A 21,382-nucleotide genomic window follows, 5' to 3' on the forward strand; every position below is an offset into this window, starting at 1 on the left:
TTCCAATAATTCCATCTCAAACTCTCAGATCCCATAGCTTGGACAGAATCATTACATAGCTTTAATTAACACAACACCAATCTCATTACAAACAAGAATTTGAGCTACAGAAGGCATGTTCTACTAAACAATTTCAACTCTAGGCTCCCAGAGCTCTAGAGGTTCAGGACATCACAGGCATCATCATATAAGCCACATCCTCGAAGCATTTGAGGTTCAGGACATCAAAGACTTCGGATGTAACACTAGGGAAGTCGACAAATTATAGAGTTGATGACAGTTGTAATAAGGCATGCCATCTTGTAGGTGCAAACTCCTATTCACAGTGTTGACCAACAAAAATCCAATAGCAGCTCAGGTGACAATCTCTCTTACAAGCCAATCCAAACTAGGATATGCAAAGTAAAGAATTAGAAATGATGGAAGAGCAAACAGAATGGTGACGAGTATGTACAGGGCCAAGATAGCTGCACTGGCAGGTATTGCGTACACAACAATCAGAAGAAATATGACGACCAGTGGGAACTTGGCTGTCAGATGAACAAAGAAAATCAAAGACTTCCGCAAGGAAGAATGTATTCTCTCCACAGTAAGATAATTAGTAGCATGAAGGTGATCACGGTTTGATCCAGCTGGCTCAGGATGATGATGATAATGATGATGATGATGTTGTCCCCTCCTGTGGTTGCCACGGTTCAGTTGATTTCCAAAGGTAGAACTGCTGCTTGATGATGAGGCTGGTTGAGGATCTTCACAGAAACCAGAATGAGACTTCACTCTGTCACCGTTCATGCTCTCAACCATCCAAAGTAGAAAATAATTCTTGCGAGGAAATTTGAGGTTTCCCTTGTAAACAACACGGAAAGACAAGAGATTGCACCATGGGCAGGAGATAAAGAGGGGAAGCTGAACTGGTAAGGTGGGAAATTTCACAACAGCCCATTGCAATCCTAGGATGCAGTTTTTACAAAGGGTATGGCCGCACCATAAAACATAGGGCACATTTTCAACCATATTGAAGGATTCCCAACATATCGGGCACTCCAGACTTTCCTCTCTGCTAACAACAGAAGATACATCATCATCCGAGCATTCTGAAGCAGCTTCAGAAGCCTTTAGGGAGTCATTTTTCACTCCAACATTTCCAGCTAAACAAGTGGATGCAAAATTCCACATTTCGATAGTTTGGAAGAGACGACTATACAAACAACATCACTTGCTAGGGTTGCAGCAGCTGAACTTCAGAAAAGAAACCAATAACCATCATCACAAACCCTAAGAAAATGCTCTGCCAAATTTCCCACAGTGCTCGCACTTAAAAGGGAACCTGGAAAGAATACGCCAAGTAAAGGCTGTGCTTAAATTTTGGAAATATTTCACATTGTTTGCTATAATGCCAAAGCAATAAAATCTTATCCAGATTCCATTATGTAGTACCCTCTAGGAGACAAAAACACTAAATTTATGCCTTCCTCAGGGAAATAATGTAATAGTCAAAAGCAATCAAACCTTCAAACCGAAACACTGAAATATAAATTCAAAAAGGAACTTTAGAAAATTTAATGAAAAACCAAGACAGAAAAACGATGAAATCTATTTAGGACTATATGTTTAATTGGTGAGCCTCTAACCCACAAAATCCCGAGATTCAAATACTTGGACTCATTATCAATCTATAGGGGTACTTTTTTTTTTTTTTTCCCTTTTGATAACAGCCTACAGGGATACTTAGAATCTCAAGAAAGAAGTGAAAGAATATGAATAAACGTGTTTATAGATAATTACTTCAAAATTAACTGTGAATATTCATACAAAGAATCCATTAGTTTGGAACAAAAGAGAAGGATTCAATCTGCAATCCGTCACATTCTATGAGGAGTATAAAACCTAGGCGGGTCATCTCAAGGTAACGCATGGACTACATCACTTGCCGCCTAATGATCAGAGATGTGATTTAGCTAAAATAAGCTTCATGATCAGTCCAGCTTCAGCAAGATTTAACACATTTTTATCCATCATCATTCATCTATCCCAGCTAAACACAAGAACTATACAATGAACAAAGCATTAGAACCATAATCAACAAATTTAACAATTTGACACAGAAATTTTAACTTTTGGCATAAATTTCAACAATGAACACAAACATTAAAACCATAATCAACAAATTTAACAATTTGACGCAGAAATTTCAAATTTTGGCATAAATGATCCCAAAACTAGAATCATTAAATCCAAGAATCAGACAAAAAAATAACCTTCAGAATTTAAAACTTAAAAAAAAATAATACACGATTGAACCCTTAGTTAAACTTATAAAACGAAACCCAACTACAAATCAACAAAGAACCCAAAAAAAAATGGAGTAAAATTGAAAAAAATGATATTATAATTAACAACAGATCCGTACATATTCAACGTTTATGAAAATAAAAAGTAGCAATCTTACCGCGTGATCGGAGAGAGAAAACGAAGAGGGGGTTGAGTGAACCCTCAAGTTCTCTCTCCCTGTCTGTTTCTTGCTATATACGTGTGAGCTGAGCTGAGCTTCGTTGAAGAAGCAGATGAGAAAAAATCAAAATGAGAATTTGTTTCTGATTTTTCTTTCTTTCTTTTTTTCAATTATTATTTTTTAGAGAGAAGTTTTGGGTTTCGTGGGTTGCGTTCGAATGGCTCGTTTTCTTTTTTATTTTTTTATTTTTTTATTTTTTTCAACTACTTGTGGTAGTTATTAAGGAAAATGACAACGACGTCGTTGTCGACATCCTCCAAAACGATGACGTTTCAATGCTGCTTTGCTTGAGTTGGCTTATTCATTCATATCCATTTACGACCTTTATACATAGTAATAGCAGCTACAAATACAATGAGAAAAGGGTCGTTTATAATTTTATTGGTTTTTCATTTTTTATTTTCAATACTACGTAACATATGTGGTATTTATAACCAGAAATATGCTCAAGTTTCTTAAATCATTAACTTTATTTTTTGTCAGAATCATTAAATTTGCATCTACATATTCGATAGAGAATAACATTTGTAGCTTTATCTATAAAACCGCTCGACATTATCAAAAAAAAAAAAAGGTGGTTCTTTATAGCCATTGATTACAACTCACAACAACTATACGACACCTCTTTTAACACATAGATCCGAAAAATTCTTTCAACCCCGGATCCAGTCCTCAGTAACCATTATAATTGTTGAATGCAACAGTTGGTGCATTTATTCAAGGTGGTCGTGTGGTCTAATTGACATGAACATAGCAGCATACCTTCTAAGCCTTCGTTCAATGCCCTCAATTTCGTTTCCCATTACATGACTCACATTTTCTGCGGTACCGCCTCTAATTCTAATCCTGTATCTCCTCCAAGCAAATTGTATATTCACAGCTGCCCATGTTCTCCAATTTGATGAGTAATATCTTGTTATTCTCTTAAGCCTCTCATCGGCTAACTTGTACCGAAAATGATCAGCAATGTACCTCAAGTCACTCGCATTGAGGCCATATGCCTCTACTGATTCCATGCAAGTAAATGTTGCCGGGGATGCCGGAAGCCGGTCCTTGAATGGCCGGCGGAGGCACCATGAGAGCAGCTCATCCCCCAGGAAGCCACCAGGGCCGAGTACACTAGTGGCTAGCTTGCCTTTGCTTAGGCTTTGGCTACGTTTAATGCGGCCTCGGACTAAGAACACCATTCTTGACACAGGGTTCCCTTCTCTTATTATCTGCGACGACATGAGTATATTATAAAAGTCTAATTCACAGTAGTTTGAGACATAGCTTGATTTTAATTTTGCAGTCCAAGTTCGTACTTTACCTTTTCATCTTTGGAGTATATAAGGGCCTTGACTCGGTCGCATATATTGTCAAGAACAAGATCATCCAAGCAATGGAAAAGAGGTACCTACATGCCAAAATATTAGAACTGAAAAGACAAATTCTAGAGTAAGTTATTCTACCAGTGGCGCGTCGGTGCTCAACAACGTTATATAGTCGCTAAACAATAGAGAGTAGATTAGTTGTTCAAATCCTGTATTTGAAATTGGTAGCTAGTCTAGAACATATACAATGCTATGTGACTTTGCCGTATGTGGTACCTTTTTGACAAGGTCTAGGCAAAGATAACGCTTAATGTCCCTCCTTAGCCCTTGAGGCAAGTCTTCAATCCAATCCAATTCATCTTCTCCCATGGTTGCCCATCGCTGCCGTTCGAAATGGCGTACCCGCCACTTCAAACCCGACGTCAACTGCCTTCGCCTCATCCACCATTCCATATCTCGACTTCTCAACTGTATTTTCTTCCTCCTTGCCATTACCACTTGCAACGACACCTTCAATAATTTTTTGTTCAATTTTTTTTTTTTTAAAAAAGTCTATATTATCGGACTAAATGTGATGTAAATAAGCTATAATATGTGGAGCTCAAGTCCAATTTAAGTCTGAATTTTGTAAAACCCGAATGACTTGAAATCATTAGAGAAAATCAATTCAAATGTCACCTGGATATTTCCAACTAGTAAAGTGAAGAGTGTCAAGCCACAGAGCACAATGCATATGCTAAACATCACTTCTAGCACATTACTTGTGGGCTCAAGCTCATTGCCAAAAGAGCTGCAATGAATGAAAGATAAATTAATGCCTAATGTTATTTTAACAATATTTTAATGCATAACGTGAGCGTTCACGTCCTGAATTAACAGTAGCATCCTGTATCATATATATGTATGTGTATATAGTTTTGGATTAGAATTGTAGTATAAGGCTTGTTATTACAGAACTGCAATCTTAGTTGTTTTCTTACCTCAGGTTTAACAAGCCCCAGAAAATGGGATAAAGGATTGTATCAGCAGTGGAGTTGCTAGAAATGACAGGAAGAGCTGCCGCATATATGCCATATCTGTACGGTCCATCATCATCTAAACACGATGATTTCCCGACCATCAACGCCAACGGGAACTCGGATTTATGATACACCTTTGAGCAAGACACAGGAAAATCACAACTTTTGCTATTCTCACATTGCTGCTGGAGACATGAAACTATACGTTGGGTCGCCAGTGCATACCAGCACCCTCCCGCAACCTGGAAATCAAAAACATAAATAAATGTGCGTAGATTCTGTATCCCAAAACCACGAGCCTAATTGTGGGATTCAATTACTGCAATGAACAAGATTAAGTGTAACCCTTTTACATGTGAGAAGATTAAGTAGGCAATGAGATTGATGCAGAAACCCCACCAAACTGTACCAAAAATGTACCCTGTGACCTTCCTCATTCTTCTCATTAAGCAGAGGCTGTGATACACTTTAGGCAGGAACTGAAACAATATAACTAATATAAGTATCGTCATAATCAGCTTCATTCTGTCTTCTTTGATTAGTTTTGGTACCACCAGCCATAATACTGCCTGCAAAAATTTGGGGGGAAAAAGAAAACTCAAGATTGATGTTCAAACTAGAAAATATACTTGATTTTTTGGCAAAACACCAAATAGATCCAAAACATTAGTCCAAACAAAAGATGACAAAATTAGGGATACGTGATCTTAGTATTTATTTAATCAAATCATCTTCGTTGCACGTTTCAAAATCTAACTTTGAGAATAATTATTGTTATTTAATTTGACAACACTATTTTAAATATGTTGAAGTCTGCATTGGAGAACAATTTTTATTTTTTTCTCAAGTGTTTTAGCATTATCATCTAATGGAGATATGTAGATCTCCACTTGTAGCAACAACGGAATAACATCAACTAGTAACATCAGATAATGTCAAACTTACAACTAAATATATTGAAAATTCATATAAAACATTACATGTAAGACGTTACATATTATAAGATGTTTGGGTATACACATGATACGATAGTGAGGGGGCGGTTATAAGATTATGACGAGGCAACAAATATTAAATGGACTGCATCTGCATGCGTTGAGGCTGAAATTCAAAAGAAGGTTGGCTGACAGCTAACCTGAGGAATCGGTAGTATGACAAAAACATCAAGCCAAAATTTTGTAGGAGATATGACATAGTGACGAGCAATCGCACGTGCGTCCCACACGAGTTTGCCACAACCGACAACAAGCGATTCCCTGGACACGTAAGCCAGCCTGAACTGAAGCCACAAGTGCCACAAATGCACGACATCAACGCACGTGCGAATAACCGTCACAATCAGTGCCAGCTCAGCATCCATGTAGACACAAGGGGCCCCACCTCTACCAGGCGCAACGTACAAGGAAAACACGTAAAAGAACAGGGGATCGACGGCCAGGGCAATCCCACGAGCCAGCAACAAAACTCTGTTCAACTTTTGGACGAAATCACAGCGCGGGTCCAAGATGCGGGTCCGGGTCTGATAATCGGGTCGAGATTGGGGGAGGGGTGATCCAGCAGCAGAGGGTTGGTGGTGGGCGTGGGAGCTGGAGAAGCCAGGTTGAGTGGTGCATGCGTTGCAGTACTCAATGATTGAACCAAATTTAATTATGTGCTCCCCGTTGTTGCTATGGTTACCATCTGATCTACCTTGACTGCATAACCTTGCAAGAAAATAAATTATAGAAAAATAAATGTTAAATTTCTTTTCTTTTTCTTTTTTCCTTTTGGGGGAGGGGGGGATATTAAAATTCAGAGAGAAGAAGATGACCTGAAGAACATTGTCTTTGGTCTTGTGGAGTGTGGAGGGTGTGATCAGAACGAGATGATGGGAGAGAAAGAATTAACAAGTTAGGAGAGGCTAGGTAATCACTATATTTAATATTAATTTGAAGATGTTAGCCTTACCCCTACTGAGTTTGTATATGCTGTATTTGTGCAATAACTCCATCATCACCGCACATGAGCGTCTTGGATTATGGTGCTCATTAAACTTCACAGAGACAACTCATTTTATTAGTCATAATTAATTGGGTTATAATAATCTTATTCAACAAGTTAATAAACTTTCCAAATATATGTGATTAGGAGGGGCCGGGCATGCATAAACTGAAACGCGTGTTCCAAAGCAAATCACTCCTTTGATGCCCTCTTTTTACTTAATATCAAATTATTATAAAAGTTGTTGTAGTTTATTATTTTATTATTATATCTTTATGAAATTCATTATTTTATTATATTTTCTATTAGTTAATCAGTTGATTGATATACATATATACGTACATACTATATACATATTCAATTCGAAATTTTAAAGTGCGGGAATATCCGGAAAAATATATAAACCGTGTGATTTAAGCGCTTCAAGTTGTAAGTCTTTAAATCTCAGACTTTTCCCGTACTTTAAGATTCCGGACCGGAAAACTACTATATATATATATTCTAATTCAGGATTTTAAAGTGTGGGAAAATACGAAAAACTTTTAAAACCTTGTGATTTTAATTCTTTAATTTCATAATTCTTTAAAACCGTGTATTATGAATTCAAACAAACTTGTCATGCATGTCTTAAGAAAATACCCTTTAATTGTATGTACGTATAATGTAATGTATTATAACAAAGATTAATGATGATGGACATCCCAAATTTTCTATTCTAAATGACGTGTCATTCATTGAGTAGTTAGTAATTTTTAACAAGACTTAAAGTAAATTAATTGTATTATTTTACCATTCAATTGATAAATGTCACATCATCTAGATTGCATTTTAAAATTAAAAAATTTAAGATTGGTAATAGATCTTACCAATAGAGAGGCATTTGAAATATATAAATTGCCTATCTAGTTAGTTTTTATGCAGAGTGTATACACACACATATGTACATTTGTACATACGTTGTAATCATATGTTATCACATTGTATTAATGATCTATTTTTCATGATCATCGGGTGCTGCAATATATAGAAGCCACCTTCAAGGCAATAGCTTCTAAATTGCTAAACGTGTATGGACAAGTTAATTAAAAATGCAAGTACGTATATGGTAGGAGGCCCAACGAAATACAAACTGTTTTTTGTTGAATGCATGATAATTTTGAGTAATTAATCCTTTTTAATAAGAATCCAATATTTAATAATAATATGTAGCTATAGTTTTCAGGTTCATATTAGGTAGTTTATGCGAGAAGTAATGGACTATTGATTTCAGATAGGGGAACAGAGCAATACACGCAAAATACAAACTCTCATGGGTACACTATTATTAGATGAAAATGTTAAAAAATATTACACAGTTATTAACGCTCGTGACTCGTTTTGCGCTAGGTTTTTAATATTTTCTGAGAGAGCTTGTCGCATTTTTTTAATGTAAAAGATATCAGATTATATATATTAAAAAATTGTGGAGATTTGTCTTTTCTGAGATTTACCTGGACCTACGTGCATGAAAATAAGATTTTGTAACATTTTTGTGGGGCTGACGTGTTTTCACTTTTACAATGTTACAAAACAGTCCTCAAAATTTGCTTCTGAAGATGCATGTGCTGCATATGAGTAGTGCTTCTGCTGCGAGTTTCTTTGCAACGGATGCCCAAGCAAGCAAAAGTGCTTTCTACCAGACTTGTGATTCACGTTATTATAATTAAATATAATATTGTCGTCCTCAACTTTCAAAAAGTGCTTTTCGAGACAAGAATCTCTATCCCATATATGTGATTACGACATCGATCGAGAATTTGAACTCTGCATTTTGTGATACCTTGCTAGCTAGCTAGCTAGCTTCTTCGTCAATACACATCGTTTCTTTCCTTTGCATTTGAGTGGAAGATTCCTAAAGCATATGTAACTTTCCGTACGTACAGCCATCCAAATGGGAGCCCCGGAAAGCAATTACAAGAAAAATAAAAAATAAAAAATAAAAAATGACATTTTTTTTTTGTGGGGTACCCAAAAGTGCTGGTCACTTGCATTAATGCCGTATCTTTTGTTTACTTTTTAATTTTTGGATTCAGTTTATACGAACCATCTCCCAAGTTTTTCAAAAGCACTTCCAACTTTGTATTGTTAATAAATATATCATCTTTCGTGCAAGATGAATTTAATTTGTTGTTTTGTTCTGTTGAGTCATTATTTAGGAAAAGATCCATCTCTTATTTTACTACAATAAGAGATAAGTTAAAAAAAATAAAAAGAAATACAAATACTAATTAATATTTTATGAAATAAAATACATTACATCAAAGTTGTACGTAACATGAGCTTGCTTTATTAAAATAAAAAATCTCTTTATTGAAAATTGTTGCTGATTTGTTTATATTATAAAAGCTTTGACAAGGTACATGGTATTAAGCTAGATTCTTTTCTTTTGAGGCTTGAATAAATATATTTGATTAAATATCACTTTGCTTAAACTACCACTCAATTCATTAATTGTTTCCTTTTTAGAGTACGTTTACTTCATGAATTATGATTCTCTACTATAGGAGCTTACCTTAATTTTGAAACATTCTTTGACATACATGTATTTTGAATCATATTCCTCTCACGAGATTATAATCCACTGTATTAATAATTATCAATTACCTATATTTCGCTCAAGAAAGAAACTTTTTTTTTTAATCAAAAAATAGAAACTTAAATCACGAGAGAATTCTAAAATAATCATCAATCATATATAAATGCATATGATATTGTAATTTAAAACTCAAATTATGGAACAATCTTTGTTTGGAGAAGCATGTGATTAATATTGTGATAAAAAAAATAATAAAAGAATAGTTGAACCACTTATGACTATCAAGTACGCCGAAAGAATTTTATGAAATCGAGGTGATTAAGCCCAGACGAGGAGGGGTAGACAATGATAAATTGTACGGTACATGAGCTTGTAATATGAAAAAGGAAGGGTGGCAAACTGAAAAAGGTACATACTTCGATCGTATTTGAATAACAGATTTAATTTTTAATTTATAAGATAAAAAGATGCTATATATGAATACATTTAATCGTTACATATTGTCTGTGGTCGATTCATGTATCAAGAGATCTAGGTTTACGAAATTTTAATGGACAGATATCACAATGTATTAGTAACCACAGTATGAAACTATTTCAGAATATATCCAATTATACTTTGCTTTTTAATTAGTTTCTGATCTCTAATCAATCAAAATGCAATAAAGACAATCATATATACAAACAGTCTCAATTAAGAACTAGAGCTGATAATAAAATTTTAATATAGTCACGTCCACTTTCAGAAAGCAAAATAATGCAACTCTTTCAGATTATTATTATTATTATTATTATTATTATTATTTCAATAGGATGAGAAAAAAAGATAAAAAGGATAATGAGATTGCTTGCTGTCTTTTTTGTCTCGTGGGAAAAGCAAAACGTGATGCACGGTGACTTATAAAAGTTAAAAAGATGCTTAATCATCGACTGCATGCCCAATAATTGGCACTAACCTCGAGCGGCTCCATATTATTATTTTTTTTAAAAAAATAAATTATGTAGGATTAGTCTGTTGAAATGTGCATGTAATTATTGTGCAAACTAATGGTTTAACAAACAAACCGCAGTCTGAATGGCAAGGATGTTATACTTCTCTATTTCACTTATTGTAAAAAAAAATAATAAAAATTAAGGGAACAAGATACATAAGGTCCATAAAATCTATTAATTCATTCTCATAAAATTTGTAGTAAAAAGAAAAAAAAAAAAAAAACAGAGAAAATCCTTTTGGGGGAAGGACCACAACTTCAATTCCAACCACAATATTTGGAATCTCCAACAGCTAAAGTTTAATTAAGATCTGAATGTCTTGTAGCTTATTTACTTCCACATGAGGGCCACAAAATTATTAGACTCTAGTTGTTTCTTTTCTTTTTTTTTTTTGGGGGGGGGGGGGGGGGCTTATTGAAGTATGCATACTGCGGGCAGCTAATTAAGGTGGGACTAGGGCGTGAGTCATATGACCCTTTGTTGGTCTAAGATGTGAACTGTGTGTGAGCTACAAGACAGAAGCAAGTTGTCTGCATGGACCAGCCATATCTCTTGCGCACAAATTATTACTGATCTGTTGATATCTATGTCTAATGCCAATCTTTATGATAACCCCAGCATTCAGTGTCACTCGATATATGAACAACAACTGCACACTTGATGAGATGTGGTAACTACCCAGCAGTAAAATCAAGATTTTAGTTCCTCGACAAGCCAGCCATAATATATTCAAATTTTATGTAGCTCGCAATTAGTCAATTTTGAGGGTTAAAAAATGTAAATTTACATGTAATGATTAAATATCATTAAAACATTTTATATTTCCTCCAGTTTTTGGGGCCTGGTTCAGCCCTCCATTGTAGTTTGTATCAATGCTCATGTATTAGTGATATTAAAATTGTAAATTAACCGACTTAGGTCCCATTTGGAATTGAGGTACTGTAGTTTTTAAGTTACTGTTGCAGTGGAAAAAAAAACTATAACGATCAAATAAAAGTTAATAATATGTAGTAAATATAAATTTTAAATATAATTTTGACAAAATTACTAAAGATATAATATATTTTTCATTATGTAAGTGAAAAATCATATCAACATAACTTAAAAGCTACAACAGTTAGTGTTTATCAAACACTTTAGTGTTGTACCTACCCAACCTCAATCACAAACACACCCTTAAACAATGTTATTCTTTTATATATTTTAACAACGTTACATAGTTAAAATGTTGACTGTAAAATTGTTATTCTTTTATATATGTAGGGCCATATCGTTCTCCTTTCTCAACAATATGACTAGTTAGTAGGAAAAAATGAACAATATATGAGAGGGGAGGGTCCAATTCAAATGCATGCATGGATAATTATGGATTAAAACTATTGTAGTTTGAATGCTAGAGAAAGGGAAAAACCAGAAAAAAAAAATAGTACAATTGGGTTAAAAATGATGATATATTCGGAACCTCTTTTACACACTTTATAAAAGATAATGAGATTCACAAGTTCCCTATTTACGCAAAAGTAATAATGATCCCCACAAGTGAAAGCTCTACATATTCCTAATTCCTGAACTATAAGTGTTTCTATTTCCCTATTTTTTTTTTGTTAGTTAATCATTATTTCATGAAAAATCACAGTAAGGTCAAATTCTGGAATGATTATATTTGGACACGTAATTTTTTATTTTATTGAAATTATATTTGAGGTTTTGAGTCTGTTCTCACCTTTTTTTTTACATATTTATAAATTTTTTTAATGCGAATACCTACATCTTTTAAAATATGAACACTCTGTATTGATATATTAGTTAGTTAAATAAAAAAGCTAAATAAGTAAAACAAGAGGGGGAAAAAAAGCTACTGCAATAATTTGCTTCTTCTTCCTTCTTTGTCACGATCCAAGCACATCTTTACCCAAAACGGGAATTGGGAAATCTCAGTTTGCCGGAGTCTAATAAACAAAACTCTCTCCTTCCCCTTCAATGGCTCTACACAAATGAAGAAACCTAAGCATCACATTCATAATATCAGATGTGATGTTTGGCGCCAAGATGTGATGGGTGCTCACCTAATAAATAAAAACGCAGAATCGCTTTCGTTCTCTGCTGCCTTCACAAGTGCTTCCGTATCCGTATTGAGTGTATCGCTCACCCCATGTGAAATTTCGAAGCACAAAGCTTATCACCTTAGCATGTTTCATTCAGACTTCTCTTCATTTTTGGACCCACTGGTATTTGGATTTTTTGAAATTCAACAAACATCAATATCTTTATTTTAATTACTTAAAAATCTCAAATAATTGAGTTGAGTGTATGATTAGGAGTGTGGTCGTTTTCAATTTTCCGTACATATAATGCTAATCTCACCGTACCACTAGCTACTTGCCAAGAGTAATTAAAATTGAATTAACTGACTATGAAAGTTACGAGTAGCGATCAAGAAACTTTGATATTGAAAAATAACATTCATGGAGGTTGATAATTATACCTAACCTGTTTCTAAATAGAAAACTTCATTTGAACGAACAACGTACTTGATATAAAATGTGAATATAAAATGAATTGTAAACTCGAACGTTTTAGTCGGATCACATGTAACATATAGGCATTAATTAACAAGCTAAATTGAACCAATATATAAAGTGTTCAGAATCCTTTATCTTACTCAAGATGTGGCGAAAGAATTTCTCATCGTTTAGAAGGAAATTGACCTCAAAATTAAAATTAGAACTTACAAAAACACGCAATTTAAAGACTAATGAAGAATCTTTCATAAGAAAAATCAAATCTCATTTCCGTTTTTGTATGTTATGCTTCTAACTGAAACTTGTCAGATACAGATATAATTCACGCTTTATAGAACGTAATTTTAATTTTTTAGTAAAAAAATGTTTTTTTTTTCGTAATATACTGTTGCTTTACTATAATAATTCTAATATTTAAGATATAATCAAAGTACGAGAGCGCAAAAGATATTAGAAATTATTTTTTTAAAAAAAAAATTGATTTTGCGCTTTCACCCATGGTAATATCAAAAAATTTAAAACAAGTATCGCGGAGCCGGGAGCCCCATACTGACCCACAAATTCTAAATTAAATATAACAAGAAACAAAAATCTTTCCATATATAATTGACAGATACCTAGTTTGGCCGTTTGTTTTAAAAGAAAGAAAGAAAAAATTCATTGTGATCGCACCTAGTTGCGAAGGTTACGTCTCTGCCGAGCAAAATTAAATTATTTGAATTATTATTAATGAAGAATCGTTTAGAAAATCAGTCAGTAATGAAATATTTCCGTCTACTTCATCTGCTCAAATTATTATTATTATTTTTTTGCAATTTTTGCAACTTGATGTTAATTTGTGGGCTACGTCTTGTCAGTAAGCTGGTTTATGCGGTTTATTGGTAATGTATGCTTTTGGAAGAAGCCCGAATGTACTTTTGTTTTATACCTCTCATTCTTTTAATTCTATTTTTTTTTTCTTAACCACGAGGTATTCTAGGGAGAACCCTAACTGTGGGAGGCACCTTTAAACTCATACCACAATTCAGATTAGAAGTCACCGCTCGAACAGGGAAGCACATATTCTCCTAACAAAGGCGACTTCCCTGCGACTCGAATTGGGGAGCAAATCCAATCAAGCCACTTAAAAGAACTTCATTGCCAGTGGAGCCAACACTTTGTTGGTTTTTAATCCTACTTATTATGTTTCCTGAAACAGCAGTACAGTACATTTACTTGTGTTGCTGCAAAATGTTTATTAAACCAAAGTAATTTGAAAAATAATTTTTAAACCTCAACGTTTAATTTCAGAATTACATTAAATTATTTTATTTAAGTATCTGTACTACGGGTTATGTCAAATGATTTCATTTAATCTCATTCACACATGTAGCTATCAAGTATTTATTTTAATATAGAGTTGGCATTTATCTTAACTTAAACCAAACAAAAAAAAAAGAAAAAAAATTCTCCTCTAACTACAAATCTCTACTATTTTATAACTAGATAGAGGAGAAATTGTATAATACATCATAAGTAATACAATCAACGTATACATGTATGACATGTATTAGCAATTAAGAAAAAAAATACTTAATCATCAATTTCAAAAAGTAGATAAGGACTTTGCATATATGGAATAATAATAAACCCAAATTCTCAAGATTCATTAAGTAGTTAACAACTTTCCATGGAATAATGATTACCATTAGCAGAAACACAATTAATGTTTGTAGGTTGGAGTGGATTTTAAGTTTCTACTTTACTAATAATGTACCAAAACCAAAAATGTTAATCGCTTTCCACGAGAAGTGCTATTAATTCCTCGTCATATTGACCGTGAAAATGACAATGAAAAGAAGGCATGTTTGTCCGTTAAACAGTAAGAACATAAGTGCATTCATTTTCAACTGAATTGTTCTAAGTAGGTAAGAGTGTGAAATTTTACTGCACAAACCACTACATCGTGTAATATTTGTGATTTAATAGCAACATGATGGTGTTGACTAGAGCTGGCAAAACGGGTCATCGGGTCGTGTTCGTGTCGTGTCAACTTTGTGTCGTGTCAAATTTAGATCGACCCAAACCCGACCCATTTAATAATCGTGTCAAAATATTGAAACCCAAACCCGACACGGAAAAATAATCGGGTTACCCAATAACCCGTTTAATATCTATATATTGAACAAAAGTTACATCAAATATTTACACAATATCATACATACGTATGTACATACATACGTACATACATACATACATAATTTCTCGATATTATAAAATATACATATCTACCAATATATTACACATTTACACTATTGAGGTTTTAATATTATATATATATATAATATTATATATCAATATTATAAAATATACATGTCTATCAATTTTTACACGTTTACACTATTGAAACTCTAAATGTATTTAAAATTTTATAAATAAAACATTGTGTTTATATTCACCCTTTTAAAAAAAAATAATCTCTAATATTTGAGTTTTAATGATAAGAATATGTAAATTATTTTAAAATAGAAAATATAATCGGGTCATTGATCGAGTAAATGGGTCAAGAATTTTCACCCTAACCCGACACGGAAAAAAATCGTGTTGACCCGGACCCGACCTATTTAATAATCGTGTTAAATTTAATGACCCATACCCATTTATTTATGTCGTGTTCGTGTCGGGTAATCGGGTCGTGTCAAATTTTGCCAGCTCTAGTGTTGACCCCAAGAGCACTAGTTAATTAAGGAATTCTTTTTTTTTAAAGGGTTAATTAAGGAATCTCAAAGCGAGCGATTAATAAATGTAATTCTTACCCCAATGGTAACTGATTGCAGCGTCTTGTTGTCAGTGAATATTGAATTAATTAATTCCACTGCATGTAATAAAGGATCAGGATTCTCTCCTGATCTGAACACTCCGGATCTTTTACCGATCTTGTGCCACATATTTTTTAGTGTTAGTGAATAATTAGGATTTAACTTTTTTAAAAAAAATTTATTAACTACTAATTATATTAATAAAATTTACTCTAATAAAAATCAGATCATGAGGGAATCTTAATCCTGTAATAAGTAGCTAGCCAGTGAGATGAGATGATCAAGTGGTTTACGTAGTGCATGGCCATGCGTGGTGGTCCATAAGTAAAGCTTGTGTAGATGATCATCGACATGAAGTGGTCACTGATCACTGATCACTTCACCCCATGGGTGGACCCCAGTAGCTTGCTCGTTAACATTATAGCCAGACACACAGCAACCCCACTTCCAGGCCAGTACTCAACTCAGCCACACCGGCTTTTAACGTGTTTTGCTACCCCCTTGATCACCTTCACTTGCGTGTATCTACCGCTCTCTTCTCTTCTCTTCATTTACTACGTGACACCGCAGCCCTCAACATGATACAGCCTAACCATATATAGCCCCTAGGCCTCCCTATCTCTCTTATAATATAATCCCTGCATCATACTGCTGGTTGATTGATTGATTGAATCCAATTGGCCATTGTACACCATCGTCGACCGGTACCAGCACCAACACCAGCGCCTCCTTTCTCCTCCCATGGTTACTCCCTCATCACCATGCCCTCTCACCCCAACCTCCCCTTCTCCCTGCCAAGGTACTGTATGTAAGCCGTTTATACAGTTTTAGGATCTTGCGCGTTCCGGTTGTTCGCATAGATAATTAAATTCTAATACAAGAGGTTATTTAATAATGCCTGCAGGTGGATTATCGAATTGTTTCGAAGCAAGAAAGTTGACGGCGATCAAAATGGCGAAAACAACAACGACGGCAACAGCGACGACAACAATCCAATATCAAACCACAACTTTGAATGCTATGCATGCACTCAAGTAGGGGTTCCGGTCTTTCACTCCACCAGCTGCGACCAAGCCCACCAGCCCGAATGGGAGGCCTCTGCCGGGTCCTCCCTCGTCCCCATTCAGGCCCGTAGTAAGATCCTAGGCCCCAAGGACGGCCGTCCTGCCTCAGCCACCTTCGCTCATGTGTTCGATCCTCGCAGCAAGCGCGTGCAGAGACTCAACCGCGCGTTCCTCCTCGCACGTGGCATGTCTTTGGCTGTGGACCCTTTGTTCTTCTATGCGCTGTCCATCGGCCGAGGTGGCGCCCCGTGTTTGTACATGGACGGCGCCTTGGCGGCGATTGTAACCGTTCTTCGCACGTGCGTTGACGCCGTCCATTTGTTTCACTTGTGGCTTCAGTTCAGGCTGGCGTACGTCTCGAGGGAGTCGCTTGTTGTCGGATGCGGCAAGCTCGTGTGGGACCCACGTGCCATCGCTTCTCATTACGTGCGGTCTCTCAAAGGATTTTGGTTCGACGTTTTCGTAATTCTCCCCGTTCCTCAGGTCAGTTCTGCTGAAAGTTTAAAGGTTCATGGGTCGGAAAAAATAATTTCTGGAGAAAACAAAGGTTTTCTAAAATTTGTTACATTTCACCCCCTGAGATTCACCTTAGTTTTATGGTATGACCCTAATATTTGTTACTTTTATATTATAGCTCCCGTTCAGTGATACTAACCAACATGGGTCAATTTCAATTGTCTCCGAACGTTTTGATTTTAAATTTCGCGTGCGTTATGGGTTGCACACACCAGACGCAAAGCCGTGTTTTGTATCAAAAGTATCCTTTTTGCTGTCTTATTCAACTTATTAAATTACACAAGTACCCCCAAAATGGTAGGCTGACGTGGGTGACAAACAGTGTGAGGTTTAGATTTCAGTTTCTGCAAGCCTACCTGTCATGACAGAAACAGAAGCTGAACTGGAGACCTAGCATCTTTTGTTTGTTTTGATTTAGGTTTTCAGTTAGGTCTACGCGCCAAAATGTGCAAGTTTTTGATACTCGCTCGCATCGTCTGGTTTCACAGCAGTAAATCACAATTATGAAGATTAACTACGTAGAGTCATCGAGGGATATTTACCTTCAACGCTTTAATTTTTCTTCTTTTGGTTACATATATGTTCGGGTTAATTTTAATTTATCCCTTGATAAAAATGATAATTTTTAATACGTGTCTAATTTATTGAATACTTGAATATACTCTCATTTTTTATTCAAAAGATCTGAGTAAATGAGAGTTACGTTGATTCAATTTCTCGTCTTCTAAATAGTGAATGGAGTCAAACTGTTATTTTCAGTAAAATGAAATGCTCTGAAGATTGTCATCTTATCATGGATAATTTAAAATTAACCACTCTCTTTCAAACTGAGGCGTCATATTTCATACAAATTATAGGACCTGCCTACGGTACAGATTCTGTACCTAACATCTCCCATCATCCCACCATCCCATTTTCTATTGTTTAATTTTTCACTCCACATCCAACGGCTGATGCTGCAGTCTGTAGCTTACAGATTCTGTAAGCTAGTCGAGTCCCAAATTATATTGTAATACAGGCCTGCTTGATCATAAGATTGCATGTTACTCCTCTAACCAAGAGGATAGGGCAATAATGAGTCATTGGTTCAAATTCAGTTTCTTCTTGATGTAAAAATGTGATTGTGTTGTGATGTGATCTGATCAGATGTGGCCTAATACTGATAACTGAAGGTGGGATCCACAGACCCCATCACCCAGCAAACAGATGGTACAATAATTGCGTTTTTTGGGTGGGTCTATGATGATCATATGATATGATGTGCAACTTTCTAATTATTGGCCGTTCATTTGCTTCTGTTACCTCTGTTTTGGTGATAAACATTGAATTACCTTCACCTCAATTCCTTACACCAAGAAGAAACATTCAGTTTATACAACTTATATTTTCTTTATAATTTCTTATTAGGTGCATGTATTAATCAATCAAGCAGGAACAAGTGCATGGTTGATAAGAATATTTAATGGACGGGGGACTATAAATAAGAATATGTATAGCTGTTGTGACGTAATTTTTCTGATATCGATACTTAAGCATTCAATTTACTTGCGTTTTTGCAGGCTGTGTTTTGGCTAGTGGTACCAAAATTAATAAGAGAAGAGAAGATTAAGATGATAATGACAATACTTTTAATAATCTTCTTGTTCCAATTCCTTCCTAAAGTGTATCACAGCATCTACTTAATGAGAAGAATGCAGAAGGTCACTGGCTACATCTTTGGCACCATTTGGTGGGGATTCGGCCTCAATCTCATTGCTTACTTTATTGCTTCTCATGTAAGCAACCTGGATCGTAAACTCTCAGTCCAAAGAGTTACTGGTTCGCATTATTCACTTCACCCCGACTGTACCAGTAATAACTTTTTGATTAACGACTTTCTACAGGTTGCGGGAGGATGCTGGTACGTCCTTGCCATACAACGCGTAGCTTCCTGTCTCCGGCAGCAATGTCACCGGCAAGCAAATTGCAATCTCTACTTATCTTGCTCAGAGGAGGTATGCTATCAGTTTCTGGTGCCGTCGGGTGCTATTGGCAACACATGTGGAGGTAACTCAACCACAACTGTGAGGAAGTCTTTGTGCTTAGATGTTAATGGGCCCTTCCATTATGGAATCTACCAGTGGGCTCTTCCTGTCATTTCTAGCAACTCTGTTGCCGTAAAAATCCTTTATCCAATCTTTTGGGGCCTCATGACTCTCAGGTAAACTTATCGGCCGTTACAAAACTGCAGTGAGCTTTGAAATTAAAAAAATTGCTTTCGGCTTTTGGCTAACTTTCGGACTTTCGCTAACAGCACTTTTGGCAATGATCTTGAGCCTACAAGTCACTGGCTTGAAGTAATGTTCAGCATATGCATTGTACTCAGTGGACTAATGCTCTTCACTCTGTTGATTGGTAACATTCAGGTAAGTCATGTATGATCGACTACAATTAATGCAAATTTCAATGATGCCGGAAATACTGACTCTAATAAGTTAAATTGCTGTTGCTGTGAAGGTGTTTTTGCATGCTGTAATGGCAAAGAAGCGAAAGATGCAGCTGAGGTGCCGAGACATGGAATGGTGGATGAGACGGAGGCAGCTGCCGTCGCGTTTGAGACAGAGAGTTCGCCATTATGAGCGTCAAAGATGGGCAACAATGGGAGGAGAAGATGAGATGGAACTGATCAAAGACTTGCCGGAAGGGCTGAGGCGTGGCATTAAACGGTATCTCTGCCTTGATCTTATAAAAAAGGTACTCGATCGTATTTGCGAGATGATGTTCTTAATAAGAAATGAATCAACGGGTCCTGAATTCTCATTACTGTTCTGTGTATTAGGTACCTTTGTTCCACAACCTGGATGATCTCATTCTTGACAACATATGTGACAGAGTTAGGCCCCTTGTATACTCTAAAGATGAAAAGGTGAAAAAAAGAATTATGGATATTTATCAAAAAGCTGATTTATATGATTTACCAATTCACTGAAAAATTTCATTTGCTTGCAAAAACAGATAATCAGAGAAGGGGATCCTGTGCCAAGAATGGTGTTCATTGTTCGTGGACGGATTAAACGTTGCCAAAGCCTAAGCAAAGGCATGGTAGCAACAAGTGTGCTTGAACCAGGAGGGTTTCTGGGTGATGAGTTGCTTTCCTGGTGCCTGCGCCGCCCGTTTATCGATCGGCTGCCAGCATCATCAGCAACATTTTTTTGTATGGAATCCATAGAAGCATTTGGGTTAGATGCAAAGAATCTCCGATACATCACAGATCATTTCCGGTACAAATTTGCCAACGAAAGGCTGAAGAGAACCGCGAGATATTATTCATCAAATTGGAGGACATGGGCGGCTGTGAATATTCAATTTGCTTGGAGAAGATACAGGATGAGGACTAGAGGTCCTGTGATTTCTGTAACTGAAAATGGAGAAGGCAATGAGAGCAACAGACTTATGAGATATGCTGCTATGTTCATGTCAATTAGACCACATGATCACCTTGAATAAGCACACCGTGTCGTGCAATTCTTCCATTGATGAATGAAGTTTCTTTTCTTTTCTTTGGGTAGCAATTTAGCCATGGAACATCGAACTTGTACTCGATTTAGACAATTGGATTTGAAATAAAAGAAAAAGGGGGGGAAATTCTTTCCTACTTCAGGTTTTTGCTAGCGGATGAATGATAAGAAAGCAAGCTAGATTTCTCAGTCATTATTTAATAATATTTGAATGAATTTTTTTTAAAAATAAATTATTTAGGATTAATAAAAAATTTGAAGACCATTTTGAAGATACTCCAATGAAGTGCTTTTCCAAATTCCAAAGAGTATTTCAAAATCTTAAAAAGCACCTCAAATTTCTATCATATACCGTTTATATATAAAATTCACAAAAATTTGCTTATGCAATCTTATTCAATCTTAAGCAGGACTTTTGTCCATACGAATCTCACAAGCTACTCTTAAGGTCTATTAACATAATTTCTTTATAAATGGTTATTCAAAAATTGTTTTCTGAATCGGAAAAGAGAGCTTGAAACTTCATACCTCTGTTACTAAACGAAAATTTATATAAATCTGTACACCAAGTGTTACTCTTTTAAGTTATAGACT

General features: G+C 35.5%; 2 protein-coding genes across 5 annotated transcripts; one reads left to right on the forward strand and one right to left on the reverse strand.

The window, feature by feature from the left end:
* Nucleotides 1-9: 9 nt before the first annotated feature.
* On the reverse strand, nt 10-6,963 carry LOC102619999 (cyclic nucleotide-gated ion channel 2). Of its 4 annotated transcripts, none has more exons than XM_052443163.1 (10): nt 6,792-6,963; nt 6,655-6,675; nt 5,980-6,547; nt 5,198-5,413; nt 4,806-5,086; nt 4,504-4,615; nt 4,102-4,335; nt 3,822-3,908; nt 2,450-3,729; nt 1,754-1,934 (listed from the first exon to the last, which is right to left on the reverse strand). In XM_052443163.1, the coding sequence occupies exons 2-9, from the start codon at nt 6,663-6,665 to the stop codon at nt 3,226-3,228; spliced, it is 2,013 nt and encodes a 670-aa protein (XP_052299123.1). In that variant the 5' UTR covers nt 6,666-6,675; nt 6,792-6,963; the 3' UTR covers nt 1,754-1,934; nt 2,450-3,225. The 4 variants fall into 4 exon arrangements, with proteins under 4 accessions (XP_006482702.1, XP_052299123.1, XP_052299122.1 ...); XM_052443162.1 differs by having other exon boundaries at nt 1,754-2,048; XM_052443164.1 differs by having other exon boundaries at nt 1,754-2,048; nt 5,980-6,538; nt 6,792-6,962.
* A 9,203-nt stretch (nt 6,964-16,166) lies between these two features.
* Nucleotides 16,167-20,941, forward strand: LOC102621025 (cyclic nucleotide-gated ion channel 2). Its single transcript, XM_006482646.3, has 8 exons — nt 16,167-16,510; nt 16,616-17,258; nt 18,851-19,066; nt 19,175-19,491; nt 19,585-19,696; nt 19,788-20,024; nt 20,110-20,196; nt 20,286-20,941. Exons 1-8 carry the CDS (start codon nt 16,473-16,475, stop codon nt 20,775-20,777), a joined length of 2,142 nt encoding a protein of 713 aa, XP_006482709.1. The 5' UTR covers nt 16,167-16,472; the 3' UTR covers nt 20,778-20,941.
* Nucleotides 20,942-21,382: the final 441 nt, after the last annotated feature.

This window comes from Citrus sinensis, chromosome 6 (assembly GCF_022201045.2).
Source record: "Citrus sinensis cultivar Valencia sweet orange chromosome 6, DVS_A1.0, whole genome shotgun sequence".
Classification (NCBI taxonomy): Eukaryota; Viridiplantae; Streptophyta; class Magnoliopsida; order Sapindales; family Rutaceae; genus Citrus; species Citrus sinensis.